Source organism: Streptopelia decaocto (assembly GCF_964273445.1).
Source record: "Streptopelia decaocto genome assembly, chromosome: 20".
In the NCBI taxonomy this organism is placed as follows: Eukaryota; Metazoa; Chordata; class Aves; order Columbiformes; family Columbidae; genus Streptopelia; species Streptopelia decaocto.
The window spans coordinates 2,021,682-2,043,033 of NC_138675.1; the positions used below are offsets into that span (position 1 = coordinate 2,021,682).

General features: G+C 58.2%; 3 protein-coding genes and 1 long non-coding RNA gene across 6 annotated transcripts; 1 reads left to right on the forward strand and 3 right to left on the reverse strand.

The window, feature by feature from the left end:
- Positions 1-578: 578 nt before the first annotated feature.
- ZBTB17 (zinc finger and BTB domain containing 17) lies at positions 579-11,197 on the reverse strand (the record flags this gene model as incomplete). The annotated part of the gene is made up of 16 exons (XM_082069849.1): positions 579-984; positions 1,076-1,165; positions 1,958-2,173; positions 2,254-2,384; positions 2,474-2,594; positions 2,676-2,792; positions 3,270-3,357; positions 3,466-3,766; positions 4,466-4,608; positions 4,701-4,939; positions 5,804-5,932; positions 6,029-6,193; positions 6,423-6,611; positions 6,763-6,969; positions 9,612-9,696; positions 10,967-11,197. The coding sequence occupies 16 exons, from the start codon at positions 11,195-11,197 to the stop codon at positions 698-700; spliced, it is 2,739 nt and encodes a 912-aa protein (XP_081925975.1). The 3' UTR covers positions 579-697.
- Positions 11,198-12,864: 1,667 nt separating this feature from the next.
- On the reverse strand, positions 12,865-14,289 carry HSPB7 (heat shock protein family B (small) member 7). Of its 2 annotated transcripts, none has more exons than XM_082070067.1 (3): positions 14,080-14,289; positions 13,752-13,888; positions 12,865-13,362 (listed from the first exon to the last, which is right to left on the reverse strand). In XM_082070067.1, exons 1-3 carry the CDS (start codon positions 14,132-14,134, stop codon positions 13,177-13,179), a joined length of 378 nt encoding a protein of 125 aa, XP_081926193.1. In that variant the 5' UTR covers positions 14,135-14,289; the 3' UTR covers positions 12,865-13,176. The 2 variants fall into 2 exon arrangements, with proteins under 2 accessions (XP_081926193.1, XP_081926194.1); XM_082070068.1 differs by having other exon boundaries at positions 13,752-13,885; positions 14,080-14,286.
- A 166-nt stretch (positions 14,290-14,455) lies between these two features.
- Positions 14,456-20,908, forward strand: LOC309448492 (chloride channel protein ClC-Kb-like). Its single transcript, XM_082070066.1, is given in 21 exon segments — positions 14,456-14,831; positions 14,913-15,041; positions 15,147-15,275; positions 15,370-15,509; positions 15,598-15,675; positions 15,786-15,864; positions 15,940-16,065; positions 16,173-16,257; positions 16,348-16,449; positions 17,236-17,320; positions 17,412-17,585; positions 17,685-17,754; positions 18,594-18,704; positions 18,792-18,866; positions 18,869-18,979; positions 18,982-19,003; positions 19,092-19,225; positions 19,299-19,390; positions 19,485-19,568; positions 19,694-19,780; positions 19,865-20,908. Coding segments are annotated over 21 exon segments (2,061 nt in total). The 5' UTR covers positions 14,456-14,722; the 3' UTR covers positions 19,904-20,908.
- Positions 14,697-19,209, reverse strand: LOC309448494. 2 transcript variants are annotated; one of them, XR_014185809.1, is made up of 3 exons: positions 19,089-19,209; positions 15,358-15,632; positions 14,697-15,033 (listed from the first exon to the last, which is right to left on the reverse strand). It is a non-coding gene; the product is annotated as an uncharacterized lncRNA (long non-coding RNA). The 2 variants fall into 2 exon arrangements; XR_014185810.1 differs by lacking the exon at positions 19,089-19,209 and adding an exon at positions 16,379-16,511.
- Positions 20,909-21,352: the final 444 nt, after the last annotated feature.

The following is a 21,352-nucleotide window of genomic DNA, read 5'->3' on the forward strand; positions in this document are numbered from 1 at the left end:
CAGAGGGTTTTGTGCCCATTGTCACCCCCAGAAGAGTCCAAACCCCATGTTCCTGTTGGGTCCCCACTGGGTTGTCCGTCTGTCCCCATGTGCCCCCCCCAAGCACTAAGTGGGACAAGGGATGGGCTGGAGCCAGCACTGCCCCCCAGTCCCCTCTCCCCATGGGGTGTCCCCACCTGAGCCCCCCAGGGGACAGCACAGGGCCAGGCTGTCACCCCTCCCTTGATGCTGGGTCACCAGCGCCTCCCTTTTCTCCTTTTATTAACCCAAACTGGGCTCCCCTCCTCCTCTACCCCACTCGCTGTAACACAGGGGGGGGCACAATGAGGATCTCCCCCCCTTTAATCCCAAAACCCCATTGGCAAATCCTAAACAACATTTTTTTGTTGTTCTTTACCTTTTCATCTCAATTAGATCCATTTTCAACCAATTGCACCTTAAACGAGGATTTCTGTAACCCCCCAGCTGAGCTGAGGGGGTTCGGGGACCCCCCTCTGCAAGTTCAGCCCTAAAGCATCATTTGTGGGGGGTCACCAAATGCAGTGTCCCCCCCACCCCGTGAACATCAACCATTAGAAAATATTGCAATTTATTCCATCTCTCTCCATTCAGAAATACACTTTTTACATCATTTCCAAGCAGCTTTTAAATAAAGGCAAAGTGGGGGGGGGCAGGGGGGCAGCAGGAATCGCAGGAATCACTCGGGGGGCGGCTGCCCCTCCCCGGCTGTGGGTGCGGGGGGGGCTAAGGGGGTGTTTTGGGGTTCAGGGGGGGGTCGGAGGAGCAGTTCCCCTGCTGGGATGACCTGCTCGGGGTGCCAGGGGGGGCCGGGGGGGCCGTAGTGCTGCTGGTAAAAGTCCGTGTCGGCCTGGAACATGACGAGCGCCTGCGCCGTGTGGAGCCGCACGTGCTGCGCCAGGCTGGACGCGTCCAGGAACTTCTCCCCGCAGGAATCGCAGGCGTAAAGGATCTGGGTGTTGGGGTCTGCGAGGGGAAAAACGGGGGGAAAAAGGGGTTTGTGAGGTGGGGGGGGTCGGAGGTGAGTGACCCCCCCGCCCCGTTTCACTCGGCTCACCTGCTTCTTGCACTTGTTTCACGGCTTTGGTGATCTCGGCTTTCAGAGCTTCGGTCTCGTCCGCTGTCACCGCGGCTGCGACAGGGACAACTGGGGGGAAAGGGGGAGGGGGGTGAGGAGATGCAGGGGACACCCCGGGGGGAGCAGGACCCTGGTTTTGCCCGTTGTGGTGGTTGGGAGGGGGGTCTGGATGGGCTGTGATGGTTCCCGGCCTCAGGTTATGGCAAAGGGTGCTGCACCCCGTGGGTAAAACCCCCCTGCAGATTTGGTGGGGCTCCAGGACCCCCAAGCTACACCCCAGAGATAAACCTCCCTTTGGGGGGGCCTCTGGGGCACCCAAACTGCACCCCCGGCATGAACCCCAGTTTTGGGATGGTGCTGGGACCCCCAAGCTGCACCCCAGGGATAAACCTCCCTTTGGGGTGGCTCTGGATCACCCAAACTGCACCCTAGGGATAAAGCTCCCTCTTAGGATGGCTCTCAGGACCCCCAAATCTGCAGCCTATGGCTAAACCTCCCTTTTGTGGTGACTCTGGGATCCCCAAGTTGCACCCCATAGATAAGCTGCACCCCAGGGAGATAAACCTCTCTTTTTGGGAGGGCTCTGGGACCTCCAACCTGCACCCAGGGGGATAAACCTCATATTTGGGACAGTTCTGGGACCCCCCCAGCTGCACCCTGTGGGGGATAAGCTTTGCTTTTAGGGCAGTTCATGGGGCCCCCAAGCTGCGTCCTAGGGATAAACCTCCCTTTTGAGACAGTTCTGGGACCCCCAAGGTGCCCCACGGGGATAAACCGCCCTATTGGGACACTCCGAGATCCCCAAACTGCACCCTGGGGATAAACCCCCTTTTAGGATGATTCCTGCCCCCCCGAGCTCACCCGTGAGCTGTGTGACAGCGGTGGCAGCCAGTGCTTCGGTGGCCAATGTCACCATGTCATCGGAAGCCACCGTGACGATATTGACCTCGTCGCCTTCCTCCGGCTCGAGGATTTTGATGCCGGCTTTGCCTTGATGCACCGTCTTCACGTGAGAACGCAGGTTGTCCACGCGGTTGAACCCCCGGCCGCACTTGTCACACAAAAACGGCTTCTCCCCTGGGGATAAAATAAGGAATTTTGGGTTATTTGAAGATTTGGGTTGTTAAAAGATTTGGGGAACCCTCGAGGGTACGCACCGGTGTGGATGATGATGTGTTTGGAGAGATCGCCCACATTGACGAAGGCTTTGTTGCAAACGGTGCATTTGTGGGGTCGGATGTTGTCGTGGTGACGGATGTGGTTGGCCAGTTGACTCGACTGTACGAATCTGGGGAAGGTCGCCAGGGTTTTTGTCACTCGTGAGGACACTCCGGCACCTCCACCCACCCTTAAAAATCCGTGGGGTTGGGGCCTCACCTCTTGCCGCAGCGCTCGCAGACGTACGGCTTCTCCCCCGTGTGCTGGCGCACGTGGGCGATGAGGGAGCTGGCTTGGGTGAAGGCTTTTCCGCAGATCAAGCACTGACACGGCTTCTCTCCTAGAGGGAAAAGATGTGGGGGATCGACAACCCCAAAATCTCCTCAAAATTCCTCAGGGAAAAGAGCAGCCGTGTCCTTACCGGTGTGGATGCGGACGTGGCGCTGCAGAGCCCCCGGGTCGGCAAACTGGCGCTGGCAGTGGACGCAGACGTAGGGTTTCTCCCCGCTGTGGATCCGGAGGTGCCGTTTGAGGTTCCCTGAGAGCAGAGGAGGCTCAGATGGGGGTACGGGGCCCCCGAAACCCTCCCTCCATCCTTTCCAGCACCCCAGGAGCTCCCTCGGGAGAGCCTGTCGCTGTTTGCGGAGCTGGGATGGCTCCGCTGATCCGCGGATTGGGGGACAGCCCGAATGAACACCCAATTTTTGAGGGGATGGAAAAGACACCATCAAGCTCATCTGGACGCCTCTGGTGTTTTGGGAGACAGGAGGAGACGTCCCCATCCCCAAAAACTGGATCAAGGGCTCCTGCCGGGAGCACCCTGGGGTGTGATCCCATGGGGGACGCCAGCCCGGCCCCACAGAGTGGGAGAATTTATGCACCATGACCGCGGCACCACACTTTGAGGTTTAAACCCCTGTGTCCTGGCTGAAATCCTTCCTCTGATTCCAAATTCCCCCCCGAGCGGTCCCTGTCACCCCCAGAGCAGTCCCCGTCCCCCGTCACCCTGCGCTACCTGACGTGGTGAACTGTTTGCCGCACTCCCGGCACTTCAGAGGCCCATCCGCGATGTGAATCTTCAAGTGAGCCTTCAAATTCCCCACCTGGGGGACAGACAGATGGATGCAGCAAATCCCCCCGTATCCCCACATCCCCCTCCGGAAGGGCCCAAACCCCCCTGGGTCTCAATTTACCACCCCCAGCCAACTCACCTGGTTGAATTTCTTGTCGCAGTGGGGACACTTGTGCTCCTTGTCGGTGTCGTGGGTCTCCAGGTGCCGCATTTTGGAGGTGGGGTCGGAGAAGGAGCGCCCGCAGTAGTCGCACTGGTAGGGTTTCTCGCCGCTGTGGACCAGCTGGTGCCGTTTGAGGTTGCCCGAGGTGGTGAAGAGCTTGCCGCAGTCGTCGCAGCGGTATTTGGCCTCCCCCGTGTGCCGTTTCTTGTGGAGGTTCAGCAGGCTGATGAGGCGGTAGCTCTTCCCACATTCCTCGCAGCCGTAGGGCTTCAGCGGGCTGAGGAGGAGGTGAAACCATCGAACCAGGGGAAAATCATCACCAATCACCCCAAAATGAGCTCCATCGCCCCAGCAAAACCTGTCCAGATCCCACAGGATGGCTTGAAGCAACGCAAAAGGGAAGGACGGGGCAGAGAAATAATTCTCCTCCCAGACCAGCCCAGCATGCTGATGGATTTCACAAGGATTTGGGTTTTTGCTGCAAAAAGCCGCTTTCTCCCAAGAAACAAAGCGACGGGATGAGAGGAAACGGCCTCAAGTTGCGCCAGGGGAGGTTGAGGTTGGATGTGGGGAACAACTTCTTCCCCAAAGGGCTGTGGGGCATTGGAACAGGCTGCCCAGGGCAGTGCTGGAGTCACCAGCCCTGGAGGGCTGGACAGACGGACATGAGGTTCTCAGGACATGGGGCAGGGACAGGGGTGGGGGAACAACTGGACTCTATGACCTTGAGGGGCTTTTCCAACCAAAATGATTCTGTGACTCTATAAGCCACATTTTCTTGGCACTGTCAGTGTCTTTCCACGACTGGCACCATCCAACCAGCTCCCCCAGGCTGGTGCGAGAAGCAAAGACGCGGCAGCTCCTGCACCAAATCCTCCCGCCTTCGGCATCATCACAAACCCTTTCCCCACTCAGCTCATCCCAGTGGCACGTCAGGGTTCCCAGTGGCCCCTCTGTGTCCCCAGCGTTGCTGTACCTGTGTGTCTTCTCGTGGGCTTTGCAGGCAGCCGGGTCGGAGAAGGCTTTGTTACACTCCCGGCAGGAGAAGGGTTTCTCTCCGGTGTGGATACGGATGTGGCGCTTGAAGTTCCCGGTGTGGGTGAACTCCTTCCCGCAGTCCTGGGGACGGAGACGGGAGCAGACGCGGCCGGTGACACCTGATGTGTCCCCAGGGGAGCAGGGACCCTCACTGGGGACATGAGCAGCCTCACCTCGCACTTGTGTGTGACGGAGCCGTAGGCTTTCGACTCGGTCCTGTCGCTGTAGGTGCCCGAGCGCAGCAGACGGGTTTCACCCAAGTTTTCCTGCCCGGAGTCAGTGCTCCCTGATTCATTATCTTCAGTGTTTTCTCCGTTTTCTAACCGGGGTTGCTCTTCCTCAGGGATTTTTGCCTCCTCTTCATGCTCTGCCGTCACCTCCCCCTCTTCCTCCTTCGCTTCCAGCTCCAGCTCTGCAGGCAGTTGGAAAAGAGGGAGGTTAGAGATCGGGAGCAGCATCAGCAATGCAAAACCTACTTGTATTTCCTAACTCTAAGCCCAGTTTTAAGGCAATGGGGATTAGACCTGTCCTACTGTACTTAGGAAAACCCAGTTCTCCATCGTACCATGCAGGGGACAAAAAGATCTACCCAGAGTCAGTTTATATTACAGGTGATTAGCCCTAAAATCTGAAAAATCCCTCAATATCATGGAGTCCAATCGTTCCCCAGACCTGGCACTGCCACATGTCCTGAGAACCTCATGTCCGTCTGTCCAACCCTCCAGGGATGGTGACTCCAGCACTGCCCTGGGCAGCCTGTTCCAATGCCCCACAGCCCTTTGGGGAACAAATTGTTCCCCACATCCAACCTCAACCTCCCCTGGTGCAACTTGAGGCCGTTTCCTCTGCTCCTGGCGCTTGTTCCTGGGGAGCAGAGCCCGACCCCCCTGGCTCCAAGCTCCTTTCAGGCAGTTCAGAGATCAGAAGGTCTCCCCTCAGCTCCTGTTCTCCAGCTGAACCCCCCAGGTCCCTCAGCCGCTCCCATCACACTTGTGCTCCAGCCCCTCACCAGCTCCGTTCCCTTCTCTCAACTCACTCCAGCACCTCAAGGGTTTTCTTGGCGTGAGGGGCCCAAAACTGCCCCCAGGATTTGAGGTTTGGCTTCCCCAGTGCCCAGTACAGGGGAAGGAAACAGTGTTTGTGCAGCAAAACTCACAGTAAGAAAATTAACTGAGTGGAAAATGAGGGTTCAACCCTCACCCAGCTTCACTCCAGCCCCGCTGAAGGAAATGGGGGTCAGCAAAGTCCCCAGCGCCGCCCTCACTCACGCACCCACCTCCTGTTTCGGTGCTCGCAGGGACGTTGCTCTTTGTCGCGGGGCTGCCGCTGCTGACCACGCTCTCCGCCAGCTGCGGGGGGGCAGGAAATTCGGCGTTGGGGCCCTCCTGGATGGCAACATCTGCTCCTACAAGTGTCAGGGTGTCTTGGACTCGCACAAGGAGACATCGGGCAGTGGGACGGGGTGTATCAGGAGGGTGACGGGGATTTTGGGGTGTCTCACCTTCTTGGCCACCCAGCTGCTCTGTTTGCCCCTCGGGTTGTGTCTCCGCGATCACAGGTTTCTCTTCTGTCCCCTCCGGGTCGGGAGGAACCGGTTTTATTTTGTCAAGATCACCCGGTGCTTCTGCAGTCGCCGTCTCGTCCTTGACAGTCACCTTGTTGGCCCCTGCAAGGGAGGAGGCAAAGCGCTCCAGATGCCAGAAGGGTTCTCAAATCTCATAAAAATTCAAGAAAACATTGATTTGTCAACTTCTGCATCCTCATGAGGGGATTAAATCCCACATGGACGCCATTGATGCACCCAGTGCGTGGGTTTGGATGCGGCCAGAGAGCGTGGCCACTTCAGGGGTGATTTCCAGCCTCCCCGGGTGCGGGAACGTGAGGAGGCTCCGTACCGGGGGCAGCGGGGGGTGGTTGGCTCTCCGGGGGGTTCTCTGCCGGCACGGCAAGCGACTTGAGAGCGTTGCAGGCGCTGACAATCTCCTGCATCTGGAGGAAACCCGCCACGGCCAGCACGTCTTCCACGTTGTCGGGGTTTAGGCTGAGCTTAGCCGTGTACATGAACTCCAAAACCTGACCCAGGCCTGTAAGGGAGGCAACAAAACCACAGATAAGCTCTCACCTCTGTGTGATTTTAAAAAGCCCAAAAATGCACTAAAGTGCAGGCTGAAGAGCCCTGGGGCAACAAATTGCTTTTAAGCGGCTGGGAGGGATACGGGACGACCCTCTGCCTACCTGCCGCGTTGCTGATGTCAAGATGCACCACGTCCTTCTGGTCAACAAAAAGCATCCTGAAATACTCGCTGCAGGCGGCCAGCACGGCTTTGTGGGCTTTGAAGTCGATGCCGTCCACCACGAAGGTGCAGTCGCAGAGCAAACCCAGCTGCCGCTGCTGGTTCAGCTGTTCCAGGACTTGTTTGCTGTGCTGGGGGAAATCCATGGCTGCGGGGAGAAAAGAAACAGGAGGGGGGTGAGACGGGTGGCAAAACCCTGATGCTGCGTCAGAAGGAGCCACAAAACAGGACAGAACACAAAGCCACAGAAAAACAACAACTTGACCAAGCTGTTCACTAAAAAAACGTGGCCAAAAAGCCAAATTTCAGCTCCTTGCTATAGCCATCAGTCTCCCCCACCAAACATCACTCCAAAACGTCCCCTCAAACAGGCACGACACCAGCGTGGGGCTGCAGAGAGCGGCAAATGAACGGTCAATATATTATTTTGCCACCCTAACAGCACTTAAAATACATCTATTGCTCCTGAATCAAGTGAGCAGGAACGCTCTTGCCTCTGCAAACACAAGTGCCACCGTCCCTTCATCATCAAAATCTTCCAGCTCGTTTTAGGTGCTCACGTCGTAGATACTGACGGATGTTTATTTTTGTGTTGTGTGTTTGGAGGGAGTCGTCCCCGCCTGGAGCGTGACTTTGGCTGAGGAATGCTGCAAATTCCTGGAAACACAGCAAAATCCCATTTTTCGAGCAGGTCCTCGTCAGCAAAGGTTGAGGCGCAGCAGGAGCTCAAGCTGCTCACGTGTGTTGGGAGTTTTCTCCTGCACAGCGCAGGGTAAAGAACAAATGTTTTTGGGTAAGGAATGAAAGGTTTTGGGTAGAGAACACAGGGTTTTCACTCAGCTTCACTTTCCAAAAATTATTCCTGTGCGGGCCGGAGGGATCTTTTCATCAACGGGCGACAGAGGGGGAAGCAAACGTGAATTTATCCATAGTTATTCATTCGAGGAAAACCTTCGAGTTCCAATTGCTGGAAGAAACAAAGTCACGGTCGGGCAAACGCTCCTTGTTTTGACGCTCAGCGTCTCTCTGATGGTTTCCAGCTCACAGCAGTTGCTTTTCCACTATCCCAGCTCTTAAAAGCAGCTGGAAATCTCAGGTTTGGGGAAAAGCGACAGGTTTAGATGCACACAAGCAGGTCAGTTCCAAGAACCTGAGAGCACAGAGCCTGAGAGCGTGAGTAGCGCAGAGTGAGCCGAGGGAGCCTCCTCCTGTCTGCTGCCAGTGCCGGCAACGCGCTCGGCGAAAAACCTTCCAGCCCAAGCATCCATCTGGCTTCCAAAATCATTCCTGGGGAGGATGAGAAGCCCAGACACCGCTGACAGCATTGGATCCCGCACAGAGAGGGTGTTTCACTCCCAAAGATATGATTTGCCTTTGCAATTAACTCACTGCCACAACTTTCCCCCAGTTCTTCAAATATCAGGGTGTTTTTAACCAAACGCCCACAGCCTGTCCCAAAATACATCCCTCAAGAGCCAGAAAAATCAGTGTTTGGATCAAAATCTGCCTAAACCCCCACATACGTCTGACCCTGCAAGTTTTGCGGAAGAAATTTAGGGGGAAAAAGGGGCAGATTTTTGCAGCAGGACAAGCAAAGCTGCCTGTCATACAGGGAAAGCTCAGCGCAGCAGGATCTGAGAAATCACGACGGTTTGATGCACTAAAAACCTATTTTTGGTAATTTGTGGGAAGTGCTTTGCATCTGAACGATGATTTTTATCACTCACCAATCAGGCTCGCCTCAGCTTCATGCCCAAGCTTTGCAAAGAAGGAAAATCCCAAGAAATTTAATTCCTCCCCCGAAAAATCCATATTTTCTGTGGTTTCCTCTGTAATATCATATTACGGCTTCATCGGCGCACGTGAGCACAGCAGGGCCGAGAGTGAAACGAGCTTTGTGTCACCAAAACCCAGTGACCAACGTTCCCCAACACTTTCATACACTAAAAGCCCTGACTCCAAGCCTTAAAACCCTCAAATATATGGATCAAAAAACCCCACGTTGCACCCAAAATGCCCCCCCAGTTCCTTGTCACCACTCGGGCAGGGCCAGTTCGTGGCTCCAGCACCGAGATCCATCCCCATCCCCGACCAAATGGGATGCACCAAAATGGAGACGAACCCAGGGAGGGCAAATACCATGTCTGGCATTGCTGGTCCACTCAACTGCTAAATTAACGAGCCCTCATCGCCTGAAAACCCCAGATAAGCCCAGCCCAGAGCCTGAGCTCACCCCTGTGCTGCGCGGAGTGGAGATATCCTGAGGAGCGAGGCGGCTGCGGCTCTTCTGCGGAGTTTTCCCCCTTCACAGCGCTCACGTCAGTCTCTACACAGCCATCCTGGGACCAAAAGCTCCGTTTTAAAACCTAAACCTCGTGTGTCAAAGGCACCACAGCCCGATGTCACCGACCCAGGACTGGGCACCCCCCAGTTTTGCTGTTTCTGAGACACGCGAGCACCGTTTCCCCTCCCGACCTCCCCCCGACGTGGCTGTTGAGTCTCTCGTTACCCGATTAATCACAGAAAAGCTTCATTATGAGAACACCCACGCCCACAGAGATAAATACAGCAGCGAGAGTCCCAGGGAGCTTCCCACATGACCCCTGTTAAGCTCTCTCGCTTATTAATTACATTAATCTCTCCCCATACCTGCCATCCGAGCATCTAAAAAACCCCAAAGCCTCAATAAATCGGTAAAAAATAATGTTTTAAACATTGCCTGTTACAACCCAGCCACCCATTCTTGTGCTGAGAAGATAAAAAGGACGAGGGGGTTTATTTTCTGCCTACCGTCATCTCCCTTCTTGCACGTAAGCAGCCGCGATCCGTCCAGTCTCTGCGAAGAGGAGTATGTCCTCATTTCCAGTAACCGATTCTGCAACGTTTTTAGTTAAAAAAACAATGAAATTGAGAGCCGATCGGACCAGCGCATTCAAGGTACAGATGTGCTAATAATACAGATTATGAAATAGAGACGAACTCAGGACTTTGCGGTTGGCGGCAAAACCGGAAAGCGAGCTCGTCTTCAGCTGTAAGGAGAGGAAAATAGCCAGAAACTAAAACAGGAAGGAAAGAGAAGCAGTGAAAAGGAACTAAAAGGAGAAAGACACGAGGAGAGAGATGAGTAGAGACACTCCAGACCCACCCCAAGTGAACAGACGCCCCGCAAACCCCTCAGTTATTTAGTTTTTGGGTCCAGGGATGTGCTCATGCGGCTCCTGACGTGGCTGCAGCGGGCAGGGAGCCAGCGGAGCCACCGAGACCTCGCAGATTCCCAGGTCTGCCAAGAAAATGAGCTACAAAACATCCACCTTCTTGCAAAAAAAAAAAAAACCACCCTTGGAACGCCGCCCAAGCGCTGGAACTTCAGCAGAGGCTCCTGACGTGGAAATGCAATCAAGGAAATGTGGCTTGTCCATAAAATGTGTCATCTGTGCCCAAAAGGTGACGCCCATGGAGGGCAAGTACAGCCGGTCCGGGCTGTCACTGGGGCAAAAAAGATGCCAGAAAGTGAGAAAAACCCTTTTTTGCCTTGAGTTGCTGCACGATGCTTTGAAGTTTTCTCCACTCATCTGCTGGTGACACCCCTGACGTGCAGGCGGACGGCTCGGGGACTTGTCTCAGGCGTGGTGGCCACCGGGGCTGTGTCCCCCGTGTGTCCCCAGCGGCTGGCGGCTGCCCCGCGGGGCGGGGGACAGGGCTTTGCTCCTGACCTCGCCCCAAAATCCCCCCACGGCTCCGTGGGGACACAAACATCTCCCATGGACACCCTGGGAAGCGAGGGGACCCCAGCAAATCCCAGCAGAGCCCCCGTCCCCCTCACCACAACCCCCCGTTCCCTCAGCACCGCGGCCTCAGGGGTGTCACATGGGGTGAGGGGCGCAAATCGGGGGGAGAAGAGCTGCCACAGCCCCTCCGCGGTGCTAAAAAGATGGGGGGAGCCCCAAGCAACCTCCCCTCAAAAAAACATACCGGGGTCCCACCCCCAAAACCGCTTCTCCCGGGGGTTCTCCCCTCAGGTGGCGAGCTGGGCCGCAACCCCTTCCCCTCACAGCCCCCGAGCCCCCCCGCGCCTCAGGCCTTCCAGTCCCCTCACAGCCGCTCCCCGGGCTCCCTGCTGCCCTCCCCGGCCCCCCCGGCGCTACCTGCCATGCCGGGCCCGGCGGGGGCCGCGCATCGCCGCCCGGGGCCCTCACCGTGACACCGACCAGACAAAGGGCGCCGCCATCTTCGCGCCGGGCGGAAGCGGCGTCTCCCTCCTCCGCCCACCCGCGGCCCGGGGTGGGGCGGGGAGCTGCGCATGCGCAGGTGGGAGAGGTGAAGCCGGTCACGTGGTACCGCCGGGATTCCCGCCCGTCTCCCCGGAGCGCCGCCATGACGGTGCAGGGAGGGCGGTGCAGTCGGCGGGGCTGGGAGGGCCCGCTGGCCCGGGGGCTGCTGCTGCGGCTCCGTGAGGGGCAAATGGCCCCTGTTCCACCGCACTGTGTGCCCCTGAGGGCTTTGGTTCCCCCCACAAAGTTACACACGCCCCCCCGAGATGTGCCAGCAGGGCGAGGCGTTGAGCAGCCGCCATTGTGGCAGCTGGACATCTCCACAGGGAATCACTGCAGTGTGGTGGTCCCGGGGTCAGCACGGGCTAAAAGCTGTAGGCTGTAGAATCACAGAATAATTTTGTTTGGAAAAGGCCCTCAAGATGAAGAGTTCAACCATAACCCACCCCTGTCCCTGCCCCATGTCCTGAGAACCTCATGTCCGTCTGTCCAGCCCTCCAGGGATGGTGACTCCAGCACTGCCCTGGGCAGCCTGTTCCAATGCCCCACAGCCCTTTGGGGAAGAAATTGTTCCAATATCCAACCTAACAATGTTGCCTCATGGTGGGCAAATCCCCCGCGGTGGCCCGAGTGTCCCTGCGTGGCTGTGACTGGTGCCCATCGCAAGGAACCACTGAGTTTGGGCAGCCCCAAACATACCATATTTATTCCTGTTATCCACCTGCATTCCCCTAAGGCTGGATGTCCCATCCTGCCTGCCAAAAATGAGCCCAAACTGGGGCCAAGCCGCTGTTTGGCACTGGGACTGTCCCTTCCCAGCTTGGAAATCTCCCCTGTGCAAAACCTTTGGAGAGAAAAATGTAGGTTTTATTTCTTCCTCCTTTTTCTGGAGCTCTGTGGACAAGGGCCACCCACCAGATCGTCACCACTAGATGGCAATCGATGACCATAGCGGGTGGCTCCATGGGTGCTCCGGGCACCCAGGGGTGGCATTTTGGGGCAGAGGCGGCACATCCCATCGCTGAGGAACAACAACAGGCATTCCCGCCTCCATGGCTCCCATGTCCTAAGATCTGCTGGGGGGGCTTTTATAGTCATTAAAAGCTTCTTAAATAATTTTTAAACATTTTTGCGGTGGTAGGGAGCCCCCAAAGTGACCAGCGATGACAACAGACAACCCACCGGAGGGCACGATGGCAGAATTGTGTGCGTTTGTACGTGTCCCCACCGCTGCAGGTGTGTTAATGCGAGTCACGAGCTGTATGGGGACAAACGGGGACGAGGTGACCTCGGCGCTGGAGCAGCAACACGAGCCGTGTGGCAGCTATAAACAGCCCCGCTGTTGTTTGTACACACGGAGGGATGGAGCCAGACTCACGGGGGGGATTTCAAGCCCACAAAAAGGAGCCCTTGGGTCTGGCAGCTGGTCTGGGACTGTGGCCCTGGCTCGTGTCGCGGGTCGGGGACTCCCCGCCGGCGCTGGGTGCAAGTGGGCAAGGGGAGGAGGGGGTTTGGTGACCTTCCAGGTGGGCCGGTGGCCGAGCGGCTGAGGGAATGGCTCAGAAATAGAGCGGTGAGGAAGAAATGAGTCAGCCCGGGCTGGAAATAAACGGGGCGGCGGGCACCGGAGGGGAGCCCGGGCGGCTCCTCGCCAGCGGTTTTGTCGGGAAGGAGGAATCGTTTGTGGTATCACTCGCCAAGACACCAAACCCACAGCCCTTTTGCGGGAAAAGCATGAAGAGAACATTTAAAAAGACGGAGGAGGCAGCAGGCAGGCGTGCTCAATAATTTATCACAAGCTGTATATACAGAGACGAGCTCCAGTGGAGGGTCAGGGATGGGAATGTTGCTCCTGGCTCAGCCCCGGCCACACCGGATTGTCCCCATCGCCCCTCGCCAGAGCTGGGATGCCCTCCCGAATTTATCCAGTGGGTGATGGGACGTGTGTCACCAAAACAACCCCTCTCCATGGCTCTGACCCCATGGGGCGCGTTCCCCTTCCCCACCCCACATCCCACCCCCCTCCCCAATTATCCAAATAATTAACAAGGGAAACAAGGGGCAAAAAGGACCCCCCTGACCCCTCAGATCTTGATCTCAGTCCGGAAGGTTTGCTGGACGTGCTCGGTGTGCTTGCTGGGTTGCCGCTGAGCCCGGATGGTCAACGTGCCATCGTCCCCCAGCGCCGACGACACCGACGTGGGGTCCACGTCTTCGGGCAGCTGGCACTTGTGGGTGAAGGTGTTCATGACGGTGCCGTCCGCCGCCAGCTGGGGAAAAGAAAATCGGGGGAAAACAGGTGATTTTGGGGTGCGGACAGGATGATGGTTTGTTTTTAGTGCCCCGCTGGCGGTCGTGCCTTGTGTGTGGTGTCAATATTTGTCTCCCCGTGGGGACAGGTGGGACGCGGGTGGCAGCTGAGGGGGGACAAAGGTGCATTTTATTGTTGTTCCTACCCCCCAGGAGAGGGGAAATTACAGGGCATGAGTTTGTGGGGGCAGTGGGCTTCGCTCCTGCAAAATACAGGGCAAAAAGACAATGAAATGGTAAATTAAACCCTAGTGGGGTTATGGCTGGGACTGTTAAGAAGCTGGGTGGGAGTTGGGGGGTCCCCGGTTGAGGATTTTGGGGGTGAGCGGGGAAGGGGGGGAGCACCCACCTTCTCGGCGTGCACCTCGATCTGGTTGTTGGAGGTGGTGACAATGATGTCCTCGGGGGCGAAGTCGCTGACATCCACTGTGAACTGATACGTGTTGCCCAAGGTCTTCACCGTCCCGGTGTTGCCAGGTCGAGCTGCTGGAGATGGGGGGGGTCACAGCCGCGGTTTGGGGCTCCCCAAAAATGCCTTTTGGGGTCACAGCCCAAAAGGGGGACCCCCCTAGAACTGGCTCTGCCCAGGATGGGGATGTGCTGGTACGTGGGGAAGAAGCAGCACTTAAAAATGGGGTGAACCCCCCCTAAAAGTGGAGACCCCCCCCAAAACTCACCTGGGAACCCCAAGGTCTCGCCGCGGGGCCGGACGAAGCTCCCGAAAAGCTCCATGCGGTGCCAATGGGTGAAATCTGCACTCAATCCAAAAGCGGACAAGGATTTTGGGGTTGTCCACCGCTTCCCCCCAAAACCGCGACCCCCAGCTCCCTCTGGGGAGGAAAAGCGAACCCCCTTCCTCTTCCTCCTCCCAGCGAAGATGAAGCAAGGCCGGTTGTTTCGGGGGGGGCGGCTTGACGAGCTTTTTAAAGCCTCGTTACGGCTCCCGGCCGCCTGCCAAACCTCTCGTAAAACGGGCTAAATTTAGGTCTTGCGACGGTGGAAATTTTTCCCCCTCTCTGTCCCCCCCACTTCAGCGCCGTGGAATGCGATGGCGCCGTTCCTGCCTATTATGAAGGAATAATAATGATAATTAATTAAAATACTTATTAAATACTCCCCGCCATGGGTTGTACTTGGAGGTGGCGGGGGGGGGACAAACCCGGCTGGCTCCGGCCCGAGCGGGTCCGTCGGCTTCGTCAAGGTCGTTTTTAATGAGCTCGTTTGCAAACTCAGTGCAGCAGCAGAAGCTGAGGCGGGTGGATCAGTGAGGGGGTGCTGAAATAAAAGAGGGGGGGTCTTGTCCACCAAAATATCCCCAGCATGGAGCCCCCCATCCCTGGGGGGCCACGGGGGGAGCAGGAGGAACAGAAGGTCCTGGTGTCAGAGAAGAGCTGGAGACCCTGTCCCCGCGCCCGGAGGAGGCTCAGAGGTGAGACCCCCACCCAAGCGAGCTGACTTTGGGGGTGTAGGGGTGTTCGGGGGGCTCACCACCCCGTTTCCCCCCGCCCAGGGTGTCTGGAGGGGGTGAAGCGGCTCCTTTTCCGTGTCGGGGAGGACTGGTATTTCCTCTTCATCCTGGGGAGCCTCATGGCCACCATCAGTTTCGTCATGGACATCCTCGTCTTCAGGCTCTACGAGGGTAAACGGGGGAGGTTTCACCTGGCGTTTGGGGGTTCACCAAGGGTAGGGAGGGGGGCTTTTTTGGCAGGGGGGTCCATCTCCCCTCCCGATGCTTCCTCCCCAGCCCACCGGTGGCTTTACCAAGAGCTCGGTGACATCTTGGTGCTCAAGTACCTCTCGTGGACCATGTACCCGGTGGCACTGACCACCTTCTCCACCGGCTTCTCCCAGAGCATCACCCCCCACTCAGGAGGTGAGCCAGCTGCACCCCAACCTCCTCAGCTCCCCAACACTCCCTCCTCTTTTAGGAGACCCCTAAAATTTAGACACCCCACCTTTTTTGCCAGGTTCTGGCATCCCGGAGCTGAAGACCATCCTGACGGGCGTTGTGCTGGAGGACTACCTGGCCATCCAGAATTTCGGAGCCAAGGTGGTGGGGCTGACCTGCACTCTGGTGGCCGGCAGCACCGTTTTCCTTGGCAAAGTGGTGAGGGATCCTCCCCGCAACCCAATTCCCGGTTCCAGCCAATTTTGGGGTGGTGGGGGGCGGCCACTCAGCGCCACGTCCCCCCCAGGGTCCCTTTGTCCACCTCTCCGCCATGGCCGCGGCCTATTTGGGGAAGATGCGGACCTCAGTGACAAAGGATTATGAGGTAGGGGTGCTGCCTCCCAAAAAACTTAGGAGGGGGCATTCCCCTTCCCCCCCAGATTAAGGGGAATTTTATTTACCCCCTCAAAAACCAAAAAATTGGGGTTATGGCAGAACAAGTTCAAGCAGAACGAGATGCTGGTGGCAGCACAAGCCGTCGGGGTGGCCACGGTTTTCGGGGCGCCCATCAGCGGTGAGAACCCCCCCATCCCACCTTGTGGACCCCTAAGTCCTCCTCCTAGAGACCCCCCCCCCGCTATTTTTCCAGGGGTGCTTTTCAGCATCGAGGCGATGTCGTCCCACTTTGCCGTGCGGGATTACTGGCGCGGCTTCTTCGCCGCGACCTGCGGCGCCTTCATGTTCCGCCTCCTCGCCGTGTTCAACAGCGAGCAAGGCAAGGCAGCGCGGGGGCACCCCCTTTCGCCCTAATGGGGGGAGCTTGGGGCATTTTTGGGGTGCCCACACCCCAAACCACCCACTCATCCCTCTCTCCTCCTCCAGAAACCATCGCTGCGATTTTTAAGAGCAGCATCACGATTGATTTCCCTTTCCACCTAACAGAGACGTTCTTTTTTGTGATTTTGGGGTAATTTATGTAGTTCTGCCCACACCCCTGCCCGCACCCCTGCCTGCACCCCTGCCCGCAACCCTGCCCGCACCCATCCTGTCCCCACAGGGTCGTTTGTGGGGTGCTGGGCTGCGCGTACCTGTTCTGCCAGCGCTGGCTGCTGGCCGCCGTCAAGGACAACCGGCTCACGGGCAAGCTGCTGGCCACTGAGTCCGTACCGGGCGTCCGTCTGTCTGTCTGTACCCTGCGTGTCTGTGCCGTGCACCCTGCGCCTCCACCCTGTGCACCCTGGGTGTCTGTATGTCACCCCATGCACCCCATGTGTCCATCTGTCCCCTCCATGCACCCTACACATCCATCCTGTGCACCCTGGGTGTCTGTATGTCCCCCCATGCACCCCATGTGTCCATCTGTCCCCTCCATGCACCCTACACATCCATCCTGTGCACCCTGGGTGTCTGTATGTCCCCCCATGCACCCCATGTGTCCATCTTTCCCCTCCACGCACCCTACACGTCCACCCTGTGCACCCTGGGTGTCCGTATGTCCCCCCTGCCATACACCCCGGGCATCCCTGTGTCCCCTTGATGCACCCTGAGTGTCCGTGTGTCCCCCTATGCACCATGGACATCCGTGTGTCCCCCCCATACACCCTGTACATCTGCATGTCTGCCCCATGCACCCTGGGCATCCGTCTGTCCACTCCATGCACCCTGTACATCTGCATGTCCACCCCATGCACCCTGGTTGTCCGTCTGTCCACGCCACACACCCTACATGTCCATCCTGTTAACCCTGGGTGTCCGTATGTCCCCCCCACACACACCCTGGGCATCCCTGTGTCGGCCCCCTCCACACCCTTCCCATCCACCCCACCCATCCTGGGTGTCTGTATGTCCCCCCGCGCACCTCATCTATCCCTCTGTCCGTGCATCCCCTCCCAATCCGTCCGTCTGTCTGTCCCCGCGCCCCCCAGCGCTGCCTCTCCCCCTCCAGCAAACCCGTCTACACAGCACTGGTGGTCCTGCTCCTGGCGTCCATCACCTTCCCCCCCGGGCTGGGACAGCTGATGGCTTCCCGGGTGAGTTTAGGGGGGGACACAGGGACCAGGGCCCCCCCCAGCCAACCCAGTGGGTGCTCAGGGTGTCTGTCTGTCCGTCTGTCCGTCCCAGCTCAGCATGAAGGAGTATCTCACCTCTCTCTTTGACAACCGCACGTGGGGCGCGCTGGTCCCCAACGCCTCCGCTTTCCCCCCACCCCGCGTGGAGCCGGGGGCGCTGTGGCAGGAGTGGTGTCACCCCTCGGCCACCATCTTTGGCACCTTGGCCTTCTTCCTGCTGATGAAGGTAGCCATGCCCCCCCCCAATCCCTGTGTGCCCCCCACCCCTGAAATGGTGTCCCCAAGGGGGTGACTCCCCCTTTCCCTGTGCCCCCCCCCCCTCCAGTTCTGGATGCTGATCCTGGCCACCACGCTGCCCCTCCCCGCTGGATACTTCATGCCCATCTTTGTCTATGGTGAGTTGGGGGGCTGTTGGTTGGGAGGGGCAACCAGCCCTGGGGGGGAGCCAAGGGGAGCATTCGGCTTTGGGTGGGGGGTACAAGGGGGCAAACAGCTCTGGGGGGGGGCAGCCAGCTGGAGTGGGGAGAGGTATGGGGGGCATCTCACCTTGGGGGGGACATCCAGCTCGGGGGGGGCTATGGGGGGTCATCCCGTCCTTGGGGGGGACATCCAAGTCTGGGGGGGATATAGGAGGGCAGCCAGCCCCGGGCAGGGACATCCAGGTCTCATGGGGGCTATAGGGGGGTCATCCACCCCTTGGAGTGGGGGACACAGCGGGGCAGGGGTTCCATCCAGCCTGGGGGGGCAGGGAGGGTACAGCTAGTGGGGGTGGTGGTGAAGAGGTTCTGTCCAGCCCTGGGGGGGGTCACATCCATCTCCAAGTGGGGTTCAGGGGTTCTATCCAGCCCTGGGTGGGGGGGCATCCAGATCTAGTGGGGACTATAGGGGGGTCATCCAGCCCTAGGCGGGGGGGGCACAAGGGGTGTCATCCAGCCCTTGGAGTGGGGGATACAGGGGTTGCATCCAGCCCTGGGGGGTTTACATCTAGTTGGGGGGGGATAGTTAAGAGGTTCTATCCAGCCCAGCCCTGGGTGGGGGGGGGTCACATCCATCTCCAAGTGGGGTTGAGGGGTTCTATCCAGCCCAGGGCGGGTACACCCACTCTGAGGGTGGTGGCACAATGGGGTGCTCACCTCCAACTGCACCATTTTTTTTTGGGGGGGGGGGGGGGGGGGGGGCGGGGTGGAGGCACTGCTGGGGGTCTCCCCATCTTCCCCCCCCGCCCAAATTTCAGGAGCCGCCATCGGGCGCTTGGTGGGGGAGACAGTGGCCCTGCTGTTCCCCCATGGGCTGCATTCAGAGGGGACCCTGCACCCCATTATCCCCGCTGGCTACGCACTGGCTGGTGAGTGGGTGGGGGGGCACCCATGGGTGGGGGGATGGGACACCCACCACCCCAACACTAACACGGGGGCGGTTTTTTCCCCGCCAGGCGCTGCCGCCTTCTCGGGCTCGGTGACACACACCATCTCCACGGCCCTGCTGGTCTGCGAGGCCACCAGCCACCTGGCCACCTCCTGCCCGTGGTGCTGGCCGTGCTGGTGGCCAACGCCATCACCCAGAAACACCAGCCCTCCTTCTACGACGGCACCATCATCGTCAAGAAGCTGCCCTACCTGCCCCCATCCGCAGCCGGCACATGGCGTGAGCCCCCCTCACCCCACAAACACCCCACATTTTGGGGTGATTTGCTGCGAAATGATGGAAATTTGGGGGTTTTGTGACTCACCAGTTCCTACCGAGTGGTGGTGGAGGAGTTCATGGAGCGCCGGGTGGTGGCCTTGGCCAAGGGTGGTGGCTTTCAGGAGGTGTTGGTGGCCTTGGATGCGTCCACCGATGCCGAGTACCCCGTGGTGGAGAGCGCAGGTGGGGTGTTGGGGTGCGGGGGGGTCACTGTGACCAGCAGGGACATGTCACCAAGGTTGTCCCCATCCTCCAGGGTCACCCATGCTGGTGGGCACCGTCAGCAGAGCCCAGCTGGTCACCTTCCTGCAGAGCCACGAGCATCCCCAGGCACCCCCGGGGGAGAAGGTAAAATGGGAAGGTGGGGAGGGAAGTGAGCACCGCACCACACCCAAAAAAAGTTGCTTTTCCACCCCAAAATTACCGTGTCACCTTCCTCAAGCTGGCCACCGCGGGGACACTTGGGGACAGCTGCACCATTGAGCCCATCATGCTCCAGCTCTCACCATGGACCTCCCTGCACCAGGTTTGGGGGGGGGACCACACACGTGTCCTGATGGGTCCAGGAGCCACCAACCCCCCCCCAGCTCAACAAGGGGATGTGGTGGGGGTGGCTCGGTCCCCATGTGTCCCCGTTGTCACCTCCCCAAGGCCCATCACCTCTTCGAGATGCTGAAGCTGCAGCGCATCTTCGTCACCCGCTCCGGGGAGCTGGTGGGAGCCATCAGCCGGGCGGAGGTGATGGGGGGGGACACGGGGGGGGACAAGGGGGTGACAAGGAGGGGGACAAGACCCCACCATCCCTCCTCTGTCCCCCCGCAGCTGCGCAAGGCCATCGAGGAGCTCGCCAACCCCAAGTGAGGACTTTTGGGGACCCCAGGGATGTCACCCACAGAAAGAGGGGGTGGTCCTGACCCACCCCAGGTGACGCGGGACCCCCCGCAATGGGGGAACCCAGGCGTCCGGGCTGCGGGAGGGGGCGCGCGGAGCGTGCTCTGGCATTAAACATGTCCTCAGTGCTTCCTCTTCATCATCCTCCTCCTCCTCTTCCTCCTCCTCCTCTTCCTCCAGTCCCATAGGGTCCATTTTGGGGAGTCCCCCCACAACGCTCAAAACCTCCCAAATCACCCCCAAACTGCGCCCAGCCCCAAAGTACCCTGGTCTCAGTACCCTCCCCTGCCATGGCCATAATTATTGCTGCATAATTACCCTTAATTATTGCAATTAATAAGGGGAGGGGGGTATTTTACAACCCCAAAATCTTGGGGGAAATTGGGGGCTGAGCCCCTTGGTAGGTCTTTGAAACCCCCAAACTGGGGTGCAGCATTTTTTTGGCGGGGGTGGGGGGGAGGGAAGAGGAGGGTGCGGCAGGCGCTAACGAAGCCGTAATTAAGCCCGCGGGGTAATTAAGCACGGCGGGGCAGGTTGGGTGAGGCGGGCATGCCTGGGCGCAGCCGGGGGGAAGGGGGGTCAGAGCTGGGGAGACACCCCAAAAATGGGATGGGTGCTATGGGGGGGGGGGGACACAGCACCCATGGGTGCTGCCCCCCCTCCCTGGGGATTAGGGCAGGAGCTTCACCCAAGCCACGCCAGGAATTGGGGGGGGGACACCCCAAAGTTGCTGTGACTCAGTTTCCCCATCGCCCTCATCCCTGTGCTGCCCAAATCCGGGGTGTCCCCCCGCACCCCCCAGACTTTAAGCTGGGGCTTAGACCAGCCAACTGGTTACACCCAAACGCCCCGAAATAGGGTGAAAACGCCCCAAAATAGGGTGAAACCCACCCAAACGGCGGCTGCTGCAGCAAGATGCTGGTCCCCCCTTAACCCTCCCCACCCTTTTTTTATGGTTTTGGGCAAAAAAAGCCCCTTTTTTCCGTCTTTTTTGCAGCCGGTTATTTGCAGGCACCGGGCAGCCGGCCCTGTGGTTGGGGTTTGATTTTAGGGGGGGGGTGGCGGGAGAGGAAAAGAACTCAAATTCCTCATGGGTATCATGAAGGAAAAGAGGCCTCGGATGGGAAACGTTCCCTAAAAAACCTTTAAAAAATATATATATATTTAAAAATAAAACACTTAAATAACCTCCAAACTTACCCCCCCTTAAAAAAACACCTTAAAAAATACAGATTTAAACAACCCCCTTAAAAATACCACCTTAAAAAATACAGATTTAAACAACCCCCTTTAAAATATCACCTTAAAAAATATGCATTTAAACAACCCCCTTAAAAATACCACCTTAAAAAATACTGGTTTAAACAACCCCCTTAAAAATACCACCTTAAAAAGTACCGATTTAAACAACCCCCTTAA

Coding starts and splice junctions, on each gene's coding strand:
- HSPB7 (XM_082070067.1), bottom strand. CDS start 14,134: ATGGAGCTTTTCGGGAGCTTCGTCCGGCCCCGCGGCGAGACCTTGGGG. Junction 13,889..14,079: donor CGAGACCTTGGGGTTCCCAG/GTGAGTTTTGGG, acceptor CCCCATCTCCAG/CAGCTCGACCTGGCAACACC. Junction 13,363..13,751: donor TCGAGGTGCACGCCGAGAAG/GTGGGTGCTCCC, acceptor TCTTTTCCCCAG/CTGGCGGCGGACGGCACCGT.